The 20,040-nt window shown below is 37.7% G+C and overlaps 2 protein-coding genes and 1 long non-coding RNA gene across 4 annotated transcripts in view; 2 read left to right on the top strand and 1 right to left on the bottom strand.

The window, feature by feature from the left end:
- LOC106674813 (E3 SUMO-protein ligase ZBED1) overlaps positions 1-6,581 on the top strand; it is a 132,254-nt gene extending 125,673 nt beyond the window's left edge. Inside the window, exon 4 of the mRNA XM_076883539.1 lies at positions 6,499-6,581. Coding sequence (XP_076739654.1) covers positions 6,499-6,581 — 83 coding nt within the window. The remainder of the gene's footprint in view (positions 1-6,498) is intronic.
- The window catches only part of asic2 (acid-sensing (proton-gated) ion channel 2), a 404,006-nt gene that overhangs the window by 237,979 nt on the left and 145,987 nt on the right, over positions 1-20,040 (top strand). The window lies entirely within an intron of this gene.
- LOC143418528 (uncharacterized) lies at positions 12,907-18,620 on the bottom strand. The gene is made up of 3 exons (XR_013098515.1): positions 18,523-18,620; positions 13,130-13,270; positions 12,907-13,053 (listed from the first exon to the last, which is right to left on the bottom strand). It is a non-coding gene; the product is annotated as an uncharacterized LOC143418528 (long non-coding RNA).

The raw sequence follows: 20,040 nt of genomic DNA, 5'->3' as shown, positions 1-20,040 counted from the left end.
CTTGTTTAGCTCCAAAAAGGCAGGAAATCACAAAGAAAGTTGATTGGGAAGATTCATTTTTGGTCAGTTCTCAGGAGGATGTAATGAGATTATTACATGGTTTTATATTAGGCAGTTTATAACAGGTAGTGATTCTTACTTTGACTAATATTACTAGTAAGAAAGGAACTTGCACACTCTGACATATAGTGCATACTCTTTCTTTCGGCGTGGGTTTTCACAGCCTGTGAGACAAGCAGTAAGTGAACTGGCAGAGTTTCAAATAGCATGTCTAAAACATCACAAGGTGCATGAGAGACACTGAGGGAAGGTAACTTATTCTAACTACCTCTGCCAAGAAGTTTGTTTTTGGTAACCTGGGCCTGAGTTCATGTTCATTCTGTTGTTCTGTCTGTAAACACAATATCTCTAAAAAATTCTGATTCTATAAAACTTTGTAGGGGTAGGGTCATGTTAACAATACATTACAATGTGCTTTACATCCACCAAGGTCTTCAAGGTCAAATTAATTGTTTATTGGTCAAAAACTGACAAAAGAAACTGTGATTCTTAGATGTGCAAATGTAAGATTCTAGTTATAAGGCATTTTGTCAATTTTTGATAAATAAATGATTAAGTTTGCCTTGAAGACCTTGGCGGATGTAAGATAAATTTTAATGAATTGGTAAGATAACCCTCTACAACCCTATAAAGGTTTTTTTTTTTTTTTTTTAATCTATAGTGCTTACAGAAAAAAAGGCACAAGCACACGCTAATGTAACCTCTATGGTAGAGTTAACAATTTGAGTACATGTACACTGTTTCTGATTAGGTATTGTTTTTTTGTTTTGTTTTTTAAAAACAGAATAAACGTGTGATCATTCTTTTATTTCATGAATTCTACATATTGTTGTGAAATCAGTTTTACCCCGGTTCTTTTTATTCCTCGAGCATCCAGAGATGGCACCGGACTCAGTAGTCATTTCACAAAACCTTTATTCATCTTTACTCATCTTTTACTCATCTTCTTTACTCTTTTACTCATCTTTACTCATCTTCTACTCTTCTTCATTTATCCTCATTTAAGCATGCATCTTCTAGAAGGGAAGACGAGGCCGGTGCGTCCCTCTCCAAATCTTCACCCCTTTGTTCGTTACAGCCAGCTTTATAGAGGCGTTCCCATCATAAAACCCCCTACGGTGTGCTGCAAACTCTGTCTGTGTCTATGTGCACGAGCACATGAATGCCTACATGTGCGCGTTCCCACGTCTCTATGTGAGTGCTCGTGTGTGACTGTGTACGCATACCTGTGTGTATGTGTGAGTGCACGTGAGTGAGTGTGCGTGTGGATGTGTGTGCGTGACAGTTAAAACATTGTGGGTGTAGGTGACTCCCTAGGTCATAAAACCCATCTTCCTTCCAGACCACAGTTATCCAGTTACAAATGTTGAGACCCCCACCCAAACATCCTCTGGGAAATTTCCACTCAGCATTAACTCCTCTCTGTTTTACTTTCACAGTTCAAGTGGGGGAGGGGTCTCCTACAATCTACTCCTAAGTTCACGACACAGTGAGGCCTTTAGTCAGTATCTCTACAATAGTTCTACATTCTATGATAACACATTTCTAAACTCTAAAATAAGCTAAACATTCTACAATATGTTCTATAGCCACATAAATAATAACTTATGTCAGATATAATATATTAAAATGGGTTTTTTTGGGGGCGCATAAGAAAACCCTACACTTTAACTTTACTACACTAAAAAATTCTTAAAGCACATTTAAAAAGAACCAAGAAAACAACACAAATGTATACAAAATGTGGTACTGTTCCCTCACAATTTTGATACTGCCCAGAGACTGATCTGAGTTAGTGAAGATTTGCACTTTCGGAGTACTACTTGTCTTTCTATTGGTAAGCTGTAACAGTCATATATTTTCTGTGGTACACGCTGAACATCCATCCATCGATCTTCTTCCGCTTATCCGGGGCCGGGTCGCGGGGGCAGAAGCTTAAGCAGAGAAGCCCAGACCTCCTTCTCCCCAGCCACCTTCTCCAGCTTGTCCGGGGGAACATCAAGGCGTTCCCAGGCCAGCCGAGAGATATGATCCCTCCAGCGTGTCCTGGGTCTGCAACAGGGCCTCCTCCCGGTGGGACATGCCCGGAACACCTCACCCAGGAGGCGCCCAGGAGGCATCCCTGTCAGATGCCCGAACCACCTCCTTTCGATGTGGAGGAGTAGCAGCTCTACTCTGAGCCCCTCTCGGATGGCTGAACTTCTCACCCTATCTCTAAGGGAGAGGCCAGCCACCCTTCGGAGGAAGCTCATTTCTGCCACCTGTATCTGGGATCTCGTTCTTTTGGTCACTACCCACTGCTCGTGATCAAAGGGTGAGGGTAGGGACGTAGATCAACCGGTAAATTGAGAGCTTCGCTTTTACACTTAGCTCTCTCTTCACCACAAAAGGCCAGTACAGCGGCCGCAGCACCAATCTGTCTGTCGATCTCCCGCTCCCTTCTCCCATCAGTCGTGAACAAGACCCTGAGATAGGCTTAATAATTTAATATTAAATATACTTATTTTTCAAATTTCGCCATCTTTTTGGCTGATGAGGTTTTCGGTGATTAGGAATTAAATATGCTAAAGTCAAACAGTTACTAGCAGGAAGTTACAGTCATGCGTTGTGCGTCTGTAATATTTAAAATACTTTTATTGTGGATATAGTGACTAACAAACAGATTTCTTTTAGCGTACTGTTATTCATTAATAATTATTCATCAGTTGGGGGTCAGGCTCAGTTGTCCAAAGAGTGGGCTGCGTTGGCTGAGGTTTGTGCTCTCTGATGCTTCTTGTCTCTCCATTGGTAAGCCCCATAGTCATCTGTTTTAATTTTGAAACATTGAACAACATAATATTAAAATGCACCAGGAAAAAAAATATGTTTTTCCATTATTTGGCTCATAAGGATTTGCTTGATTAGGGATTAAATATGCTAAGGTCAAACAATATCTAAAAGGCTATTACAATTTGTTGTTCTCTCATATTTAAAATCAGTTTATTGTGGATATGGTGACTAACAAACATGCTCCATTTAGATTATTGTGATTAATAGTTATACATCAGCCAGGGGTCTGACTCAGTTGTCTGTGGGCTGTATCTGTACTGAAAGAAATATGTAAACACTATTGCATGTTTGCTAATTTCCTTTTATTATATTTTCATAGGGGAATTTTATGATTTATTACATACTTGAATCGTTGAATTGATCTTTGGAACCCACATGCCATTAGTGAATTTATTTATTTATTTTATAACAAAGCACGCTGCGTTTTTAAAATGATTCTCTCATGACAGGTATTTTTATTATAGCATATTAGCCCCTAGCCAGCGAGCCAGGCCATCAATTTCTGACTCTGTTCCCTGTCTCAGAGGTCTTTGGGTGCCAGTGATAGGAAGTCAGGTGCATGTCAGAGCTCTGCGACACGCAGAGCTAGGCAAATTGATGACTATGGAGCCAGAGCACTCACACCATCCTCCCAGTGGCAACAGCAACCTCGGGGCTCACTGGGTGTTATCAGTTCCTCAGATCAGGCACAGTGGCAGTCAATAAGCTCATTTCTTGAGGGACCTGTTCCCCTGTGTCCACACCACGGCAGTCCTTAAAAGCCCACAGAAAACTTACATTCAGTCTACAGCTTGTAATCATTACGGTTAAGCATTTTCTATGTTATCCTTATATATATTTACATTACATAAATAAAATAGGTTATTTAATTTGACTGAATTGTTGAACTACCAATAATCACCAGTATTCAGCAGTGAATGCAGATATTTCCAGCAAATTACGGGTTCAACAACAAGTGGAAGCATATATATGCGACACACAATGGATCATCAGTGAAAATAATTGGTGAAAAAAGCAAGGTAAAGCATGGGCACTACTGCAGGATACAACAAAAGGGGAACCATACTGATTTATAATGTACCGACGTATCTAATTAGGTATTTAATGATGATCACTTGTGGTCATCGTAAATGTTATTAAAGATAATCCTCAATTTTAAAGAAAGAATTCCATATTTTAATGCATTATTTATTGCCCATGCTCCTGCTGTCCACCAAGTGTTGTGAAATTCACTTTGTTAGTTTAGGTGTAACCTCACTGGCAGAGTAACAGACACAAAAAAGTAAAAAAATCACCTCTGTCTCAGTTTCTGCATCAAGTTATGTGAAATGCAGAGATGTCACCCAGCAGTAAGACAGCTAGATACAGGGAAAGGCTGAGGCCAAAGATCTAGGATATCATGCTCATTACCTCCAACCAGGAGGACTGAAACAGTGAACATAACCTGGAGCCATGAAATAATCTCTTTCACACTGACAGTAAATTTATTTTTTCAGTGTCGAGTGAGACATGAAAAATTGTGCATCAACTTAAATTAAACTGTGTTTCATTGTCTGTTAGATACTGGAATGCTACTATGTCTTTAATTTATTTATTTATTTATTTGATTTTGTTTTGTTTTTGTTTTGGGGGTTTTTTTTGGGGGGGGGGGGGGGCAGTGTGCTGAAGTAGGCAGAGGTAGGTTTTGGTGTCTTGATGCATGGTCAATCATCCAGGTAAGTAAATCCCCAAAAGTTGATTCTGTTCATCTAGATGTAGCGTTTTCAGTGGGAGAAACGTTTGAGCAGGAGGAGGCCATTTACATGAAAAGGGAAAGACCATCTCTGAATCGAGGAGGGGGCCTAAGGGTACATCTTTCGCCATCTTACAATGCTGTGTTTACAGCTTTACTCTTCAGGTTGTTTTGTTGCTTTTATTAATTTATTATTAACAATAATATAAAATTATGCACAAAAGGAATTACTAATGTAAAAAAAAAAAAGTGGTTTTATTTATATATAAATAAATGCGGTGGCCCCTAGAGACAAAGCACGTACAAACTCCAAAACACATTTCTAGCGTTAACTGAACTTCCAAAACAGAGCTACCTAGATCACTTAAATTACACAATTGAAAGCATGTGTGTCTTGTTTGTGTATTTATACACAAGCATTCAAATATATTCAAATAATTTTAAAAAAAAAATGTTCATTTACCTGTTACTACCACACACCAAATCCAGTCATTGGTACTTCCTGGCTTGTGTATCCACTAGGTAACGAAAGCTCAACACTGCGCCTAGCATCCTGGAGCACTTCTGTTGTGTTTTGTACGTGTTTTGGAGTTTTTATGTGTTTTGCCTCTAGGGGCCACCGTAAATATACTTTTATTTATTCACTCCACATAAAATGTAATAAATAAATCATATAATACAAAAAACAGCTATTTACATTTCAACTTTTGACTATTTAAATTTTCAGCTTTTTCGTTTTAAACAAATTTAAAGCGAAACAACACACAACACTGCAAACCACAACACAATTAAATATCAGATTTTTTTTGTCTGGTTGTTCACACTACAAATAAAATGTGACAGCAAACGCACTCCACTGTGAACGTTTCACGGCCCTCAAAGCGGCTCGCATGCGCAAAAGAAGACGTCACACACAACGTGCTCTGTGTACGTAAGTAAAAATGGCGGCTACAGGGCTAGTAGGTGTTGTTGTAGCAGTCTAACAATTTCTGCACAGTCGTAACCAACAGAATGTTGACAGATTAATTAGAGAGAGAAGGACACTGAGAAAAAAAGAGAGCTCGTGCTTTAACAATGGCCTTGTTTGGAGCAGTGGCTGCTACATTTGTGCGGAGGTATATATGGACACGGAGTCGTTTAGCTTGAATAGAATTGTCTCCCCATATTCTAATCAAGTCCAAAACCTCAGTTTCTGTCCATTGACTCGCTCCGTCTCCAGTTTCTGCCGCCATGCTTTCTCGTTTGTCTTCTCTGGAGCTGATAATTGGAGTCTGTCTTGTGTCAGTGACGTAAAAGACAGATTTAATGCGACATGACCATTCAAACAGCAGGCACTTTCTAAAACATCAGATATGTATCGGATTCAGTACCACATATGAAAGTGACCTGGGTTGGATTTGAAAATATCGGATTTGTGCTGTTCAAACTGTCATACCATGATTGGATATGGGTCGCATAGGGCCAAATAAGTCGGATTTAATGCGCTTTTGCCTGCAGTGTGAACATAGCCTTGGATGAGTGATGAAATGTTTCTCCCACTGTCCAGATGAACAGAATCAACTTTTGGGGATTTTTGCTAAGTGGTTGTTGCACATTGTGCCATGTCTTTTATTACACATTTAACAGAAAATCTAATATCTCAAGTAGGCAGTACTTTATAAAAAGTCAGGCCCTAGAGTGCCACCTGTACAAAACACACATGTGCTGTGACTGATAATTAATCAGCTGAGAAGTTCATCCTCATAATTCAACCACATGAGCAATCTTAGCTTATTTCTGAATGTAGTTGGTCAAGAATGGGCTCATCTTCAAACCTGTATCCAGTTGTGTTAAAGTTCCTTTTGCTGTTTCATTTTTCGTGTCTTTGCTTTCCTTAGTTTTTAGAGAAATCAACACAGAGTCTGTCAGTGTGAAGCTGCGGAGAGGCATCTCACTGTGTGGGGACAAGCAGAGGAACTGAGGACAAGTTGAGTTGAAGATTGCCTAAAACTATAACAAATTAAAATAATTTAAATTGGTATGTTCACACTTTTGCATTTAATATTCTAGTCTACATTAATTGAAACAGTTTGTAGGCTTAAGTAGCATTGGTGATGCAGATTTGAGAGGAAACAGCTTGAAGCCATTCTACCCTGAAGGCTTTTCCGCTCCTGGTCAAACACTGCAAAGCACAATATTGACAAAAACATGCTGCAGCAGGCATGTCAAAATGACAAAACAATCATTTATCTCTTACAGTATTTAGCAGAGGGAGGCCAAGGTGAGGTAAACCCAGTGATTTACGTAGCTGTTGGAGCAGATGAGTCTCTTAATGAGGAGAAGTGAGAGCGTCATCCATCAGCGTCAGACAATGTCATGCGTCTGCAGAGAGGGAACAAGGCAGTCGGGAGGAAAACATGGTCTGTTCTGCTTGTCAAATAAGCTTTCAGGGGAATTGTTAGTGTGTATGTGCGTTGTTTGTCATTCAATACGACATGCATGTATGTGCTTCTGTGAATATGCGTGCAGGCTGCTGTTTCTGTTTTGTAAAAATCCCAAAGGAAGCAGTTGTTTCACAAATATTTCACACGTTGTCATGTGGGGTACAAAAATCAATGTAAAAGAATCTTCTGTAATATAATCAGAAGCACAAATTTTCCAGAAATTAGACTGATCCACTGAAAACAGTGTAATCTTTTATGCACCTCTGTTGGTGCAGCAGAGGCTGATTTCCCCACTTAAACGAGTCACTCAGGTATTGTTTATAAAATCCTCAGTAGGGTCTTCTTATCAAGTGCACACACACACACACACACACACACACACACACACACACACACACACACACACACACACACACACACAGAGAGAGAGAAATACATCAAGCTGAACACAGTAAATGTTTCAACAAAGAAAAAGTTTATTTTTTATCTCCTTTTACGTGCTCAGTTTGAATTTGATGCTCACCAAAGATTTAAAAACCGGCAATTTTGGATGTTTAACACTGTGTTGCATCACATCTTATGTGAACACCACTTTGTATACATTTTGGGACTAAGGAGACGGGTTGTGGTTTTGAAAGTGAAATGTTTTCTCACTCTTGCTTGATGTAGCAGTTTATTTAGCTGCATGGTAGTTCAGGGCTTCTTTGTTGCTGCTTTTGGTTTTCAAATGTTTGAAATATTTCCTGTAATAGTTCCTGACAGTAAAAAGGCCATTTCACTATCCCAACACTTTTTCTGTTATAACAGAGCCATACTTGTGTAACACACGAAATGAAAAAAGACTAGACAGCAATATCTATTGAACTGTGCAGCTTATGCGACCTGCACTTATTACCTATACACCATCAGCGTTCTGGCTTTTGAGCTGATAACAAACCAGGAATCCCCGTCGTTCATGGTTAAAGAAAATGTCGTTATTTATGCCTCTTGCCTATTCTCTCTGCATGGTTAATGGTGGTTTTAGCAAAAGACTGTGTTCACTGAAAATAATTTTTAGAAGTATTCTTTAGCTCATGCTGCATTTGTAATCCACTGCTGCCTTAGGGTCCAAATATTACAGCCACTTAGTGTTGGTTTTTGGCCTTTCCCTAGTGTAAATAGATTTCTTTGAATATTTCAGCAATACTATTTAGTCTAGTCCACAAAATCTTTCATATTTTCTTTTGAGAAACACTATTTCCAAATATCCTGTTTGTGTGCCATCTTTCCATAAACTTCGGATGCTCTTTTTAAGTAGTCGTGTTACTGACCTACTACCAATTAACCTAATTATCCTTTTCCTTATCTCTATTGCATTTCACTTTTTTCCACTATTATCTCCTAAATATTCCAGTCAAGGTTTCGGGGTCCACACTCCTATGTCCTCTTACGTCAGGTATCTGCTGAAATCTGATCTCAAATGATTTTTGGCTCCACACAGACACCGACCTTCAAAGAGCAATTTAAGCAGACAACAATAAAGGTTAATGTTATCAATTTACTTGCAGAATTGAAATAGATTAGCAACAGCTGTTATGTTTGTCCTTTTAGTCTAAGAAAATGACCGTCAGCGTGGCCTAAAATTGACAAACTGCTACCCGAATTTTGCTTTGCTATTCATCAGCGAGTAAAGAGAGATAATAGCTTTGTTAGCATCAGTTTGTCCGTCCATGTGTTTTGCCTGCGTAGACGTAAAGACTTAGAATAAATGCATCACGAATGCTTCTTAATCTTAGTTATAAGAACTTTTTAAAATTTTATCTTTTAATTCAACCCAAGATTTCAAGTGCTATGTAATTATACTCTAATAGTTTTTGATCATCTTTTATATTTGTGCCCCTGAGCTAATTCATGCATCTTTGCAGCTACCCAGTGGATCTTATCACCTGAAAAAGATTTGATTTCATAATACTTGAGTTACATTTTTATCACATCAGGTTGGGAAAGATGCACCTGTGAGTGGGCGTTAAGGACAGAAAACTTTTAAACTAAAAACAACAGGATACAGTGTGAAGAATCAAAGCACTGTTGTCTATTATTCCTCAAATATAGCTTGCGCTCCTGTATAGCGTGCACTCTGAAATTACTTACTTGTTCTTGTGGTTTTGTTTTTTACTTCACAGCAGACTGAGAGACATGAGACATAAAAGTATCTCTTGAAAGCAAAGTCAGATGATCATGTCTTATTACTGTTACCATTTCTTTGCATCCTTGCATGTTGCATAAATGCAGTGAGCAGTGTACATGTATGAATACATGCGTGTTGCTTCTTTGTCATCAACGTGAAGCAGAGAGTGACAGCTTTTTAAAGTCGAGCACTCGTCACTAAGAGAGAAAAAAAAAACGGAGAAGAAATAAGGATCCATTTGAGCAGAAAAGTGCCACTCTGACTGGCAGTCCCAACAGTTGCTACAGTAATTAGCTCTTTTGCTCTTTCCTACACGCTGCACTTCATTCTCAGCATCTGTTACGTCCTCTTCACGCCTTCAAATCTCTCAGGTGAAGACACTACATGATGAAATGATTGTAATAAATAGAACAATGCTAACCACCACGCAAACAAGCAATTATTTTCAGTAATGCCTCACATCAGACCCATATGATTATCCTCTCAATGGAATAAGGTGCAAAAGCTCTTGTTCTGGAAACGAGGCAAAAGGAAAACACTTTGCATAATACGCGTAGTACAGTGGAACAACTTAATAGAAGGAAATGGCCTGAGAAAAGAGTAATGCTAATGGATTCAATATGAGATGCATTTGTTTGAATTTAATACATTAAGGTCATTTTAAAATTGTATACCCTATTTGTGGGTTTTGTTTTGTTCTCTTCCTTATCTGCTCAGCAAAAAAGCACTCTGCCATGCTTTTTAAAAATTATGTACAAATTGATTTGATAAATGTGCCTCAAATGATGCCCATTTTTTAGTTTACTCTCATGTTGTATTTCTAAGTGAGTAGCAGGCTGCACTAAAGCTTTAAAATAAAGATAGAATGGTTTTGCAATCACTGGAGTGTTTGTCTGTGCTGACCTTGCCTATTGTGGCAGTTAAGAAAAATATATGAGTGCATTATACTGACTATTTGGGAGAGGAGGTACCAAATTGTCTCACTGGTGTTTTTGTCTTCCAGGCGTCTTACCAGAACCTCCCTGTGAGGCTCCCATCACATCCTCTGCCCTTGTTTCTTTTATGGAGACTAAAAGCCTTCAAAATCGTTGTTTAGGAGTAAAAAACAAAAATATGTTTACTCCTTTTTACTTTATAGATCCGTGTGTTAGTGCTGAGACAGGCAGTAGGAGAAGCGGTTCCCATGTCGACCGCAGTTTTGTTAATTAATTTATCAGAATAGATAAGAATCCAGAGAAAATTAAGACTTTTTATCTGCTTTCCTTCTCTCATTGTTGGTCCTCATTTTCCAAAGACCTCACAAAAAGACGCCACTGTAACATATTCCCTGTTTCAGGCTGGAGATGTGTAACACTTTTGTTTTGTCAACAAATCCCCTGAAAGGCACAGTGTGTCACTCCATGTCATCGTACTTCTTGACTTCCCTTCTTTTTTTGTGGCTCTCACCCTGCTCCCACTCAAGTCTACTAAAGATGTTCTTTTTGGGTCACGAAATGGGTCACAAAAACTCCGTAGTGCATTTCCTGAGAGCTGCTTTGAACTGACGTATCAAACACTGCGCTAGTGAACTTGTGGCAGTTGCTAGTGAAAGTGGAACTGAGTGAAAATAAATCCCAGTGTCCACATTCATGCTAATGTACGAAGCCGTCACTGAGTGTACGTTTAGCTCCCTGAAGTAAATATTTCATGACATCAGTGGTAAAATGTGACAGAGGCTGCAGATACACAGACCTTTTAAATGATTGCTCTCGGACCTTGAATGGCATTTGTTGACATGACCGAAATTGTGCCTAAAATGAAGAAGCGTGTGCATTTAACTCTCATCGGTAAGCAGTTTAACAGGAGAGTCATTTTTACCTTCAGGTTGCTCATCCATGAATCCTTTCTGATTAGATCTTTCCAGTTACTACATGTGCACCTCAACTTTGCCTTAACTAAACAATCAGCTGCCTGCTTCCTATTTTACAGCAGCAAACTCAAATCAGAGGTCATGTGACATGGATCATCAGCTCTAAAATGCCGATCTAGACAGAGATCATATTAATGTGTACACGGCCCTAAATGACCCTCCTCATTCTTTGGAGACTGGATGTTTTCTTTCTTATGTTTGCCACTGAAGTAACTGATTTACTGGACTAAAGCATTACAAACTATGCTCCCATTGTTATTTGCATTCTTTTTGCAATTGCTTTTCACACATTTGTTCAACAAAAACAAAACTATTATGTATAAAAACCCAACCTGATTAGAGTATTTGGTACATTTTAAAAAAAAATGAAAACAAATTAGGAGAGCTTATTAAATAGAACTGAAGTGAAAATTATCTTATCATCTTATTATGCAGTGTCCTGTGATTTTTCAGTATTTCTGTTGACAAACAAAATCACTCCTTATCAAACAGAACAACAAAAGAGAAACAGAGGCTCTAAATTGGAGATGAAGTTGGAGAATTAAAAGTGATCTTGTCTTCTTGTTACCATGTCTCCAGCATAATGTCATCCTTTTTGTTTTTTTTGTTTGTCTTGGACAGACAAACTACTTGCTTTTACGTGCTCAGTTTGCTTTATTTGCTTTATTTAGCTTTATTTAGCTTTTATCGTTTCCTTGGTTTCCCTGTGTCTTTTCCCGTGTGTTATGAATAAATCTTATTTTTTGGTACCGGTTTTTATTTTGTTGTATTTATCTGCGACACCTTAAAGGCTGGTCCGTGAAAATATTGTCGGACATAAACCGGTCCGTGGCACAAAAAAGGTTGGGGACCGCAGATTTAGACTGCGTCTATATGCTGATTTTTTTCTCTAAGTAGCTAACTGAGGCACACTTGAATTGTAAAAATGCATCAACGCTTCTAATTGCAGATCTAAAAATAAGTCTTTAATAATTGTAAAGAGCGATAGCACCTCTTTGTATAACTGACAGATTTAAACATTACATTCATGAGAAAAAGTTTTCAGGGTGCAAAACTTTCTGTAGGCCAGTAGAAACAGATTGTAAGCGCATATGGTTTAGTCTTCTTGAGACGCTTAAATAAAATCTACACTGGCTGCACAATGCAAGAAGCATGACAGCAGCATATGATTTCCCCCTCAAACTCCACAGTGAGCTGCTCATTGATTTTTCTGCTGACACTAATTTAATATCTTTGACAGTTCCAATATATATACGATTATGGACGTGGAAATGACCACCTAATGCTTAAGTTCGAGGGTTTTCTTATTACATGTAACACTAAGATTGTGTTTCTTTTTTTGTCACAGGGAACAAATTTACTTTAATCTACATTATTTTGACAGGAGTAGTATCAGATGCTTTTTGGATTAAGATGTACAAAGCAGATGATGAAGTTCCAGTATACATTGAATATAGAATATAGTACAATCAACGTATTGATTGCTATTTGCAGTGATACTTTTTTTGCTGATAAAAGCTCTACACTCACTCTACAGAGGAGTCTGATACGAATCGAGAAGTCAGTGTAGCTCATTTCTGTCTGATGACAGCGATACTGAGGTCAGTTGTTGAGGTTATCCTGAACTTTTCTCTTGATAAGTGCTGCTGTTTTTTTGCTGCTCTTAGCTGTCCTCAGTGAAACTTTCTTTAAAGTCGTTCTAGCGTTGCTGGACTCTTAACTCTCATATTCTCCTGAAACTTATAGAAAGGACTCGCTAGCAGGACACTTACACGGTTTACACCGGTTTATTTACAGGTTTCCTTAGTGCAGAGAAAGAAAACAAAAAGCAATGTCTTAAGCCATGGTTTCTGAGAGTGGACAGAGGAGCTGCAGGTATGCCCGTGGGCACATGCACACGCTTTCACAGTTACTGGAGGGACACTGGAGAGATCTGCACAGAAACAGAGGTTAGAGCTGAGAACACACTGACAGCAAGCATGAACCGGACAAAAGCCAGAGCATAATACCTCTTGCTGATGCAAGGATGTGGCAATGACTGAGGGATTGCTTCAGCCTTAAATAGCCAGTCTGATGACCACATGAGGAGCAGGTGAGTTCATCAGCAGGTCTTCAACAGGTAAGAGCGAGGAAGCCCAATGAAACCACCTCTGAAAGAGGGAAGCACACATGCATACACAGACAAGGAGAAAAAGTAAGCCAGTGAGAGGGAGAGAGGAAGGCCAGCACAGAAGGACTTGGGGACCATGGCATAATGTTAGATTATAACCAGCTGTTGTTGTTTAGCTGGCTCATTGTCAGCTGTCTAGAGACAGGGCTAATCTGCTGACAATTGTGAAAATATTTGGAATAAAGAAGCATATTTATGCACATTTTCATGTGTTAGAGCCCTGACCTTAGGAAGAAGAGGATACTGTATTATCCAAATGCTCATCACTTTCTCTTTTATTCACATTTTCACTTCTTTGGTGTGAAAATGTGATTAAAAAATGGGTACAATCCTTCATATCTTGTGTATGAAGGTACAAAACACAAACACCTACCAGTTCACCTCTACTCTGTTTTCATGCTTTGTATGAGACCAGTCTCTAGCCACAAACATACAACTCAATTAGGTGGAATGGAAATGTCCCAACGTGTCTCAACCACTGTATTTAAGACAGGGCTTCTACACACCAGCACTTGCACCGATGTACTTTTAATGGATTAAATTACTGGAAGATGTACTTAGACACTAATCAGCGTATATATATATATATATATATATATATATATATATATATATATATATATACGCTGATTAGTGTCTATGTGTGTGTGCAACATGCTTTTTTTAATATTAAATAAAGTTAAAAAAAAAAAAAAAGACTTACTGTACCTTTAACATCACCCACTGACTTCCTCTCATCAGATTTCCAGTTTAATCGCTGAGCCTGCCTTGCGAGCATTACAACTTTTAAATAAATAATCAGGCTTTTAAATCTGGTTCATCTTGAGTTTTTAATCACGATGATGATACAGTTTATAGAACAGTAAATAATCTGCTTAAAGACATTGCTGAGCAAGAGAAATAAAACATCTCCTTACAAATTTTAAAACACAGCTGCTGTTTTAATAAACAGAAACTATAAATAGTGTATGAACTTGCAAGCAGGTACTTTTTCTGTATTTCCTCTGTTATATTATTTTTTGCCCCATTCTGTGGAGAACATATTGCCACCCAAACTCCAATATTCTTTTTCACACTTGTATATGTAACCACAGATTACATTCTCTCAATCAATTGAGTTTCCCTTTGGGCAGGACATGCACACCCTATCAAATTTCTTCCTTTTTTATGGCGAAAAGATGATTAAATGGTCTGAGTCTCAGCTTTCAGATCAAAGCAGCTAGACCACTGCTTGTGAAAGTAATTCAGCATTCTGTGCAGTGTACTATTGGAAAACGGGGCCACGTGCTTTGATGACTAAACCATTTCTTCCCCACTATTAATCTTACAGTATTGACTTGAAATGCAAAAAAGGTATAGCTACATAAGCACTATCAGCACCTATGTGTGTGCGAGCGTAGGCAGATACATAGACAAACACTGATATATTACCTTCCTTTTACACAGTACCTCTGCGCATTTGTCACTCTTCTGATGATAGAGCTCCTACTTCTGAAGTCCTTGTATCCACCCTGGGGTTTTGATAATATGCTTTTTCAGTGCACTTAACAAGCATCTGTATTTCTTCACCTTACATCAGTTTGCCACTTGAAACTCCTTAGAAACTCGGGGTCTTTCACATACTTCTTTCAAGAGAAAATTTTACATTGTTGGGTCATAGCTCGAAGACCTTCCAGGATAGAATCCGGGTGGCACTTCTCTTTTAATTAACCTACATCCGTGGCTCTGAAATTAAAAAGAATTCTCTTCATCATCTTCTCTTTTACTAGCTCTTCATTACGAGTAAAGCCATACTCCTCTAAATCCTCCAAAGACTAGGGATTAATGTGCTTTAAGCTTTGACAAGGGTAATGATGAGATTCTACTGTATGCAAACTTCCATACAGTTATTTCATCAAAAAATAATTTAATTACTGATTAATTGGAATTGAACATTCAACACCTGTTCCATTAATATGCAAAGTAACATTTGCGTGAATGATAATCAGCTGAGACCAGAAAGAATTAAGGTGAATCTCACTAAATGAAGGTTAAGTATTTAGCATAATAACAAAATAAACTGTATTATTATTATATAACAAAATATACATTTAAATATAAATTGATGTCAGAGAAGTCTGCAGTTATGTGGGACAGTGAAAAGGTCCCTATGAACAGAGATGAATAGGAATGATTACATTTACACTTCTCTAATAGCACTGACTGTAAACAGTTTTTTGAAACTGCTTAAATACTTAATTAACAAGTTAGCGTAAAGGGTTGATGCACAGACGATGACAACAGGCTGTAATTTCTAAATTGATGTATATACTGTATATCGAGTTCCCCATCTAGGTCAGGCTCCAGGTTCACATCCTTTCTAATACTTTGAAGTAAAAAAACAACAACAAACAAACAAAAAAAGAAGAAAACTTTGGTTTTCCAACCTTTTCTTTTTCAGCGTACTGTAAATTTTGACTTTGGTGTGTAAATGGATGAATCTAATTAGTTGGTGTTCTGTTCTATGGTAACTAAGGCAGACAGTCAGTCAGGTCTGTAAAATTTACTACTGTCTAGTACTGAAGTCCATTTCATTTTTCTAGACCACCAGCCAATGTAAGGTTTTAAGGTTTTTTAAGGTTTTCACAGCTGCCCTACATTAACTAACACACACACCACATACATACATGCGTACATACACGCGCGCACACACACACACACACACATATATATATGTGTGTATATGTGTGTAATAGTTATAGCAAACTCTTTATTGCTAAATTATAAAAAAAAATTTTAAACCACGATGTTCTGTTTTATTAAAAAAATCTTTTTTCAGCACATTATTATTATTATTTTATAAATAAAGTTGTTTTCTGTACAGGAAGATTTGGTCGTGGTTGAATGTTATGATTAATTAATCTTTGACAGATTTCTAAAATATTTGTTTTGTTGCTATTATGGCAACTGGTTTAATAAATTTGTTAAGCACTGCATCATTTTCATTCATCTTCAAAAGCAATTAAATTAGCATTTAGTGATGAATATCTTCTGCTATCTTCTTGTTAAGTATTGTGACATTTGCAAACAAACCTTTCATAGGGAATAAATCTCTTACATAAATTCACAGATAAATTTGTTTCCTTCTCATCCCCATTTCTGTGGTTGTTGACTTAGCTCACCGTTTCTTTCTGATCAATTAAATGTCTGCTGTAATTTGCAGGAAAATGAACCAGCATTAAAAATATATGCCAACAACAAACAAAGAAATAAATGATAGTATATAGTCCTGGAGGTGGACGGTGAGCCAAAACAATGACAGAGTCAGTGGATGAATATATCAGCTGGCGAGCTCTAGTTACAATGTAACAGTCTGAATCAGTTGTCTATGTAACATTGGACTGAGTTATGTCAGAATTCACAGGAACCTACAGACTCTGCCCAGGCTCCACCCCTCATTCTTACTCTAACCAATCAGATTAGTCATTGTAGTAAAAACGCAGCTAATGTGTACAAATTCCTGTTGCACGCTACGTGCGAGAAAGGCCATCTTCAGACAAGATCTGGACCTTACTCTCCTGCATACATATGAACTAGTGATGCATCCTGTGTCATAACTCAAATATAAAAAAGGCCCTACTCATTAAATGATCCTGTGTTAACACAAACGCATCCACTGACCACACTAGAAACAGACAGTGTAAATTCATATCCAATCTGACATTAATGCTCCCTCAGGCACTTGGAGAAATAATTTCAGAGGAGTTCTTAAATTTCTGTTTAACTTTTAAAAAATAATCTGAATTTAAAATAACGACGATGGTTGATGGGAAACCAGTTGTTTACATCGCTTGTAATACTTGGATGGTGACCTCGTGAAGGAAACTCTTAACAGGAAATTACCATGCAGGCAGTGTTCTTATTACAAATAATGTCATATTCCCCCTTGGGTATACAACTGCAAAGCAAAAGTTAATTCAAACCCATAAAGGAAAAAATAATTGAAGTTAACACAACTGGAACAAGAGACTGGAGTAGAATCACAATTTTAGTCACAATCGTGGGACCTCTAAAGCAGCGGTTGTCAGATTTTTTCCAGCATGTCCTACTTCAAAAATTAAAAAACTTTCATGATTAATACTTGTTAATACGTGATAGAAGTTACTAAATATTATGAATAAAAAATAATCTAGGGTAATTTTAGTGGAACCGAAGTCTCATTTGTTCATTTCCCATGTTTTTCTCATATTTCTTTCCATGATTGTCCACATACAACTTTGCAGTGACTCTGTCACGGGGAGTATTGTTTAGTGCTCGTGTATTTTTATGTTTTCTAAAATAAATCTGTGCATAATGCATATATGCACCGAGAGTGCGTGTAATTAATATTAATACAAACCATTTTCCTGCAGGGGACTGAAATGCAAATGTTTCATGAATGTTATTGTTAAATTCAGACAAAAGGTCACAAAAATGGTGTTTAAAAACAGAAGAAGCAAAAACTGCCTAAATGTGATGAAAGAAAAGGGATGAGAACAGTATTAAAATAAAAATAAATAAATAGATAATAAATGAATAAAAAAGCAAAAAAAACCCAAAAAAAACCCCACACCCTCCAGTTCTTTGCTGCAAAAACAACAAAGAAGATTTTGCAAATGTTCTATGACATGCAAAATTCACTCAACATCATTGTTACACCTGAAGGATACGTGTGGTTCAGTGAGAAACGCCAAATTTTGACAGGTCTTTGTTTCTTGCAGCACATTTTAATGCTGATAAAGCAGCGATGTGACTGATTCAAAAATATTAGCTTAGCACAGATGTATAGAAATGTCAAATATAGGTTTGAGCTAACTAACTTACCAAACTAACCAAATCAGCTACCACATAAGGATGTTAGTGCTGCACGATGTTTCAGTCACAAGAATCCATTATTTTGTTTATTCTAATATGATGATAATAATAATAATTCACACACTCCTGCCAATGTCTTCAACAGTAGTCAATCTGTGGTGTCAATAATGTGCCAACACAGGTAGAGAAATAGAATTTATTATCATTATTATTATTATTTACTTTTTGTTTTTTTTTACAATGAAGTAAATGTATTTGTTCGCCCTCAGTGCACTTTGGTGAGTAATATTACAAAAACATGTTGCCAAAAACACCTTATATGGCAGCCTAATATAAATCACTGCACTGGCATCACAAGCAACAGAAATCTATACTTGCATGAGAGCAAATTTTCCTCACCAGTTCAAAAGCTTGTGCTGTTTGATCCCACAGGTGTCAGTGTCATCACAGTGGGTGCATCCTTTTGAGCTGAAGAAACGAGCTCAGATTAGCATTTGAAACACAGACATATGGGCGGATTCAACAGGAGGCCGTCCTTTTATTGTCCAGCCTCTGTAAGAGATCATTGGGCTCTACCTGCGCTCCAGCTGTTTCTGTTCAGTACTGATTATAGAATGCTGTGCAGTAACACAAAAACACAGCTGACGTTGTGAAGCTGATTTATCGAGCATACACATGCTTCTCAGTTGGCACCGTTTCTTGAGTTGGAAACTCAACTCTTTTGTGTGTTTGTGTGCAATTTACTTGATTTATTATTGGAATTACTGCTAATAAATAGTTTTCGAGCTAATCCAGGCTGCTGCATGTGGACAGCAACTAATGGTTATAGTCTTACACCAAAATACATACCACTTTGAACAACTGATCAAAAGTTTCTTACCATATGACTTTATTTTAGTGTCTAACCTGAAATAAAGGCTTTGAGGACCACATGAGTGCACAATTAAACCTCTCTTCATCAACAATATCCAGCAAATTTGATGTTTAAATTAAATAATCTGATAATTTAATCTGAATTTAACCTTCACTACACCGCATGCACGCTATTTACAGTTGGATCTCCCTCCAAGCTAATGCTAGTGGAGGCAAACAATGTAGCCCAGCGTGTGCTTCTGTGGTTTCAAAGCCCAGTTTATAGGACTGGCTGACAAGATATTAGCAGTTCCCCCATCTGCCAAAAGAACAGTGAAGTAGACAGCACATACTGAAGTAATCTCAGCATGTGCTGTCACAGGAGATGAAAGGTGACATCTTATCTGAGAGGGAAAACGTGTACTAAGATGGATTTGTTTCCTCCAAGGGAGGAGAAGTCCTGGGTCAGACTATGATGACGCTGTCAGCTTTCAGGAGATCAGAGAACAGATCGTGCACACAGGAAATTACAATGGAAGGTATTTTTAATGCATTCCAGGTCCTGGAAGTCAAATGAATGAGTATGTCGGCCTTAGAGATCATTAAAAGCATCATGTTGGGGTGTTGAGTAAGAAGACATCGCCTTTAAATTTTTGGCCCTGCAGGGCGCTACTGCACTACAGACAGCATTCGTCTCTGTACTACCTTAAAATGTAACAACTGTGACTACTCAGTAGTACCATTGTTCAGATGCTCAGTGTTATTTCTGTCATTCAGTTTCATGACGGTATTCCAGCTGGTTTTTAACTCTATAGTGAACCTGGAAGTTTTTGTGGACAAAGATAATGCCATGAAATTTACAAAAAAAAAACAAAAAAAAATTCTTTGCTTAAAGTTAAAGAGGATGATTTTTGATGATTTTTGGTGTTTGATTTCTTACTGAGGTTTTTTTTTTTATATCAGTGCCGTAATGTGCATTTGATCATTATGCAACACCTAATAATGGTTTCAATTAATAAAAGATATCTAGGATTATACATCGAAAGGAAAATCTCCTTGAAGTCT

The sequence above is a fragment of the Maylandia zebra genome, linkage group LG4 (assembly GCF_041146795.1).
Source record: "Maylandia zebra isolate NMK-2024a linkage group LG4, Mzebra_GT3a, whole genome shotgun sequence".
NCBI lineage: Eukaryota > Metazoa > Chordata > Actinopteri > Cichliformes > Cichlidae > Maylandia > Maylandia zebra.
Note: the sequence above shows the minus strand (reverse complement) of the source record. Positions and strands in the feature narration are given on the sequence as shown.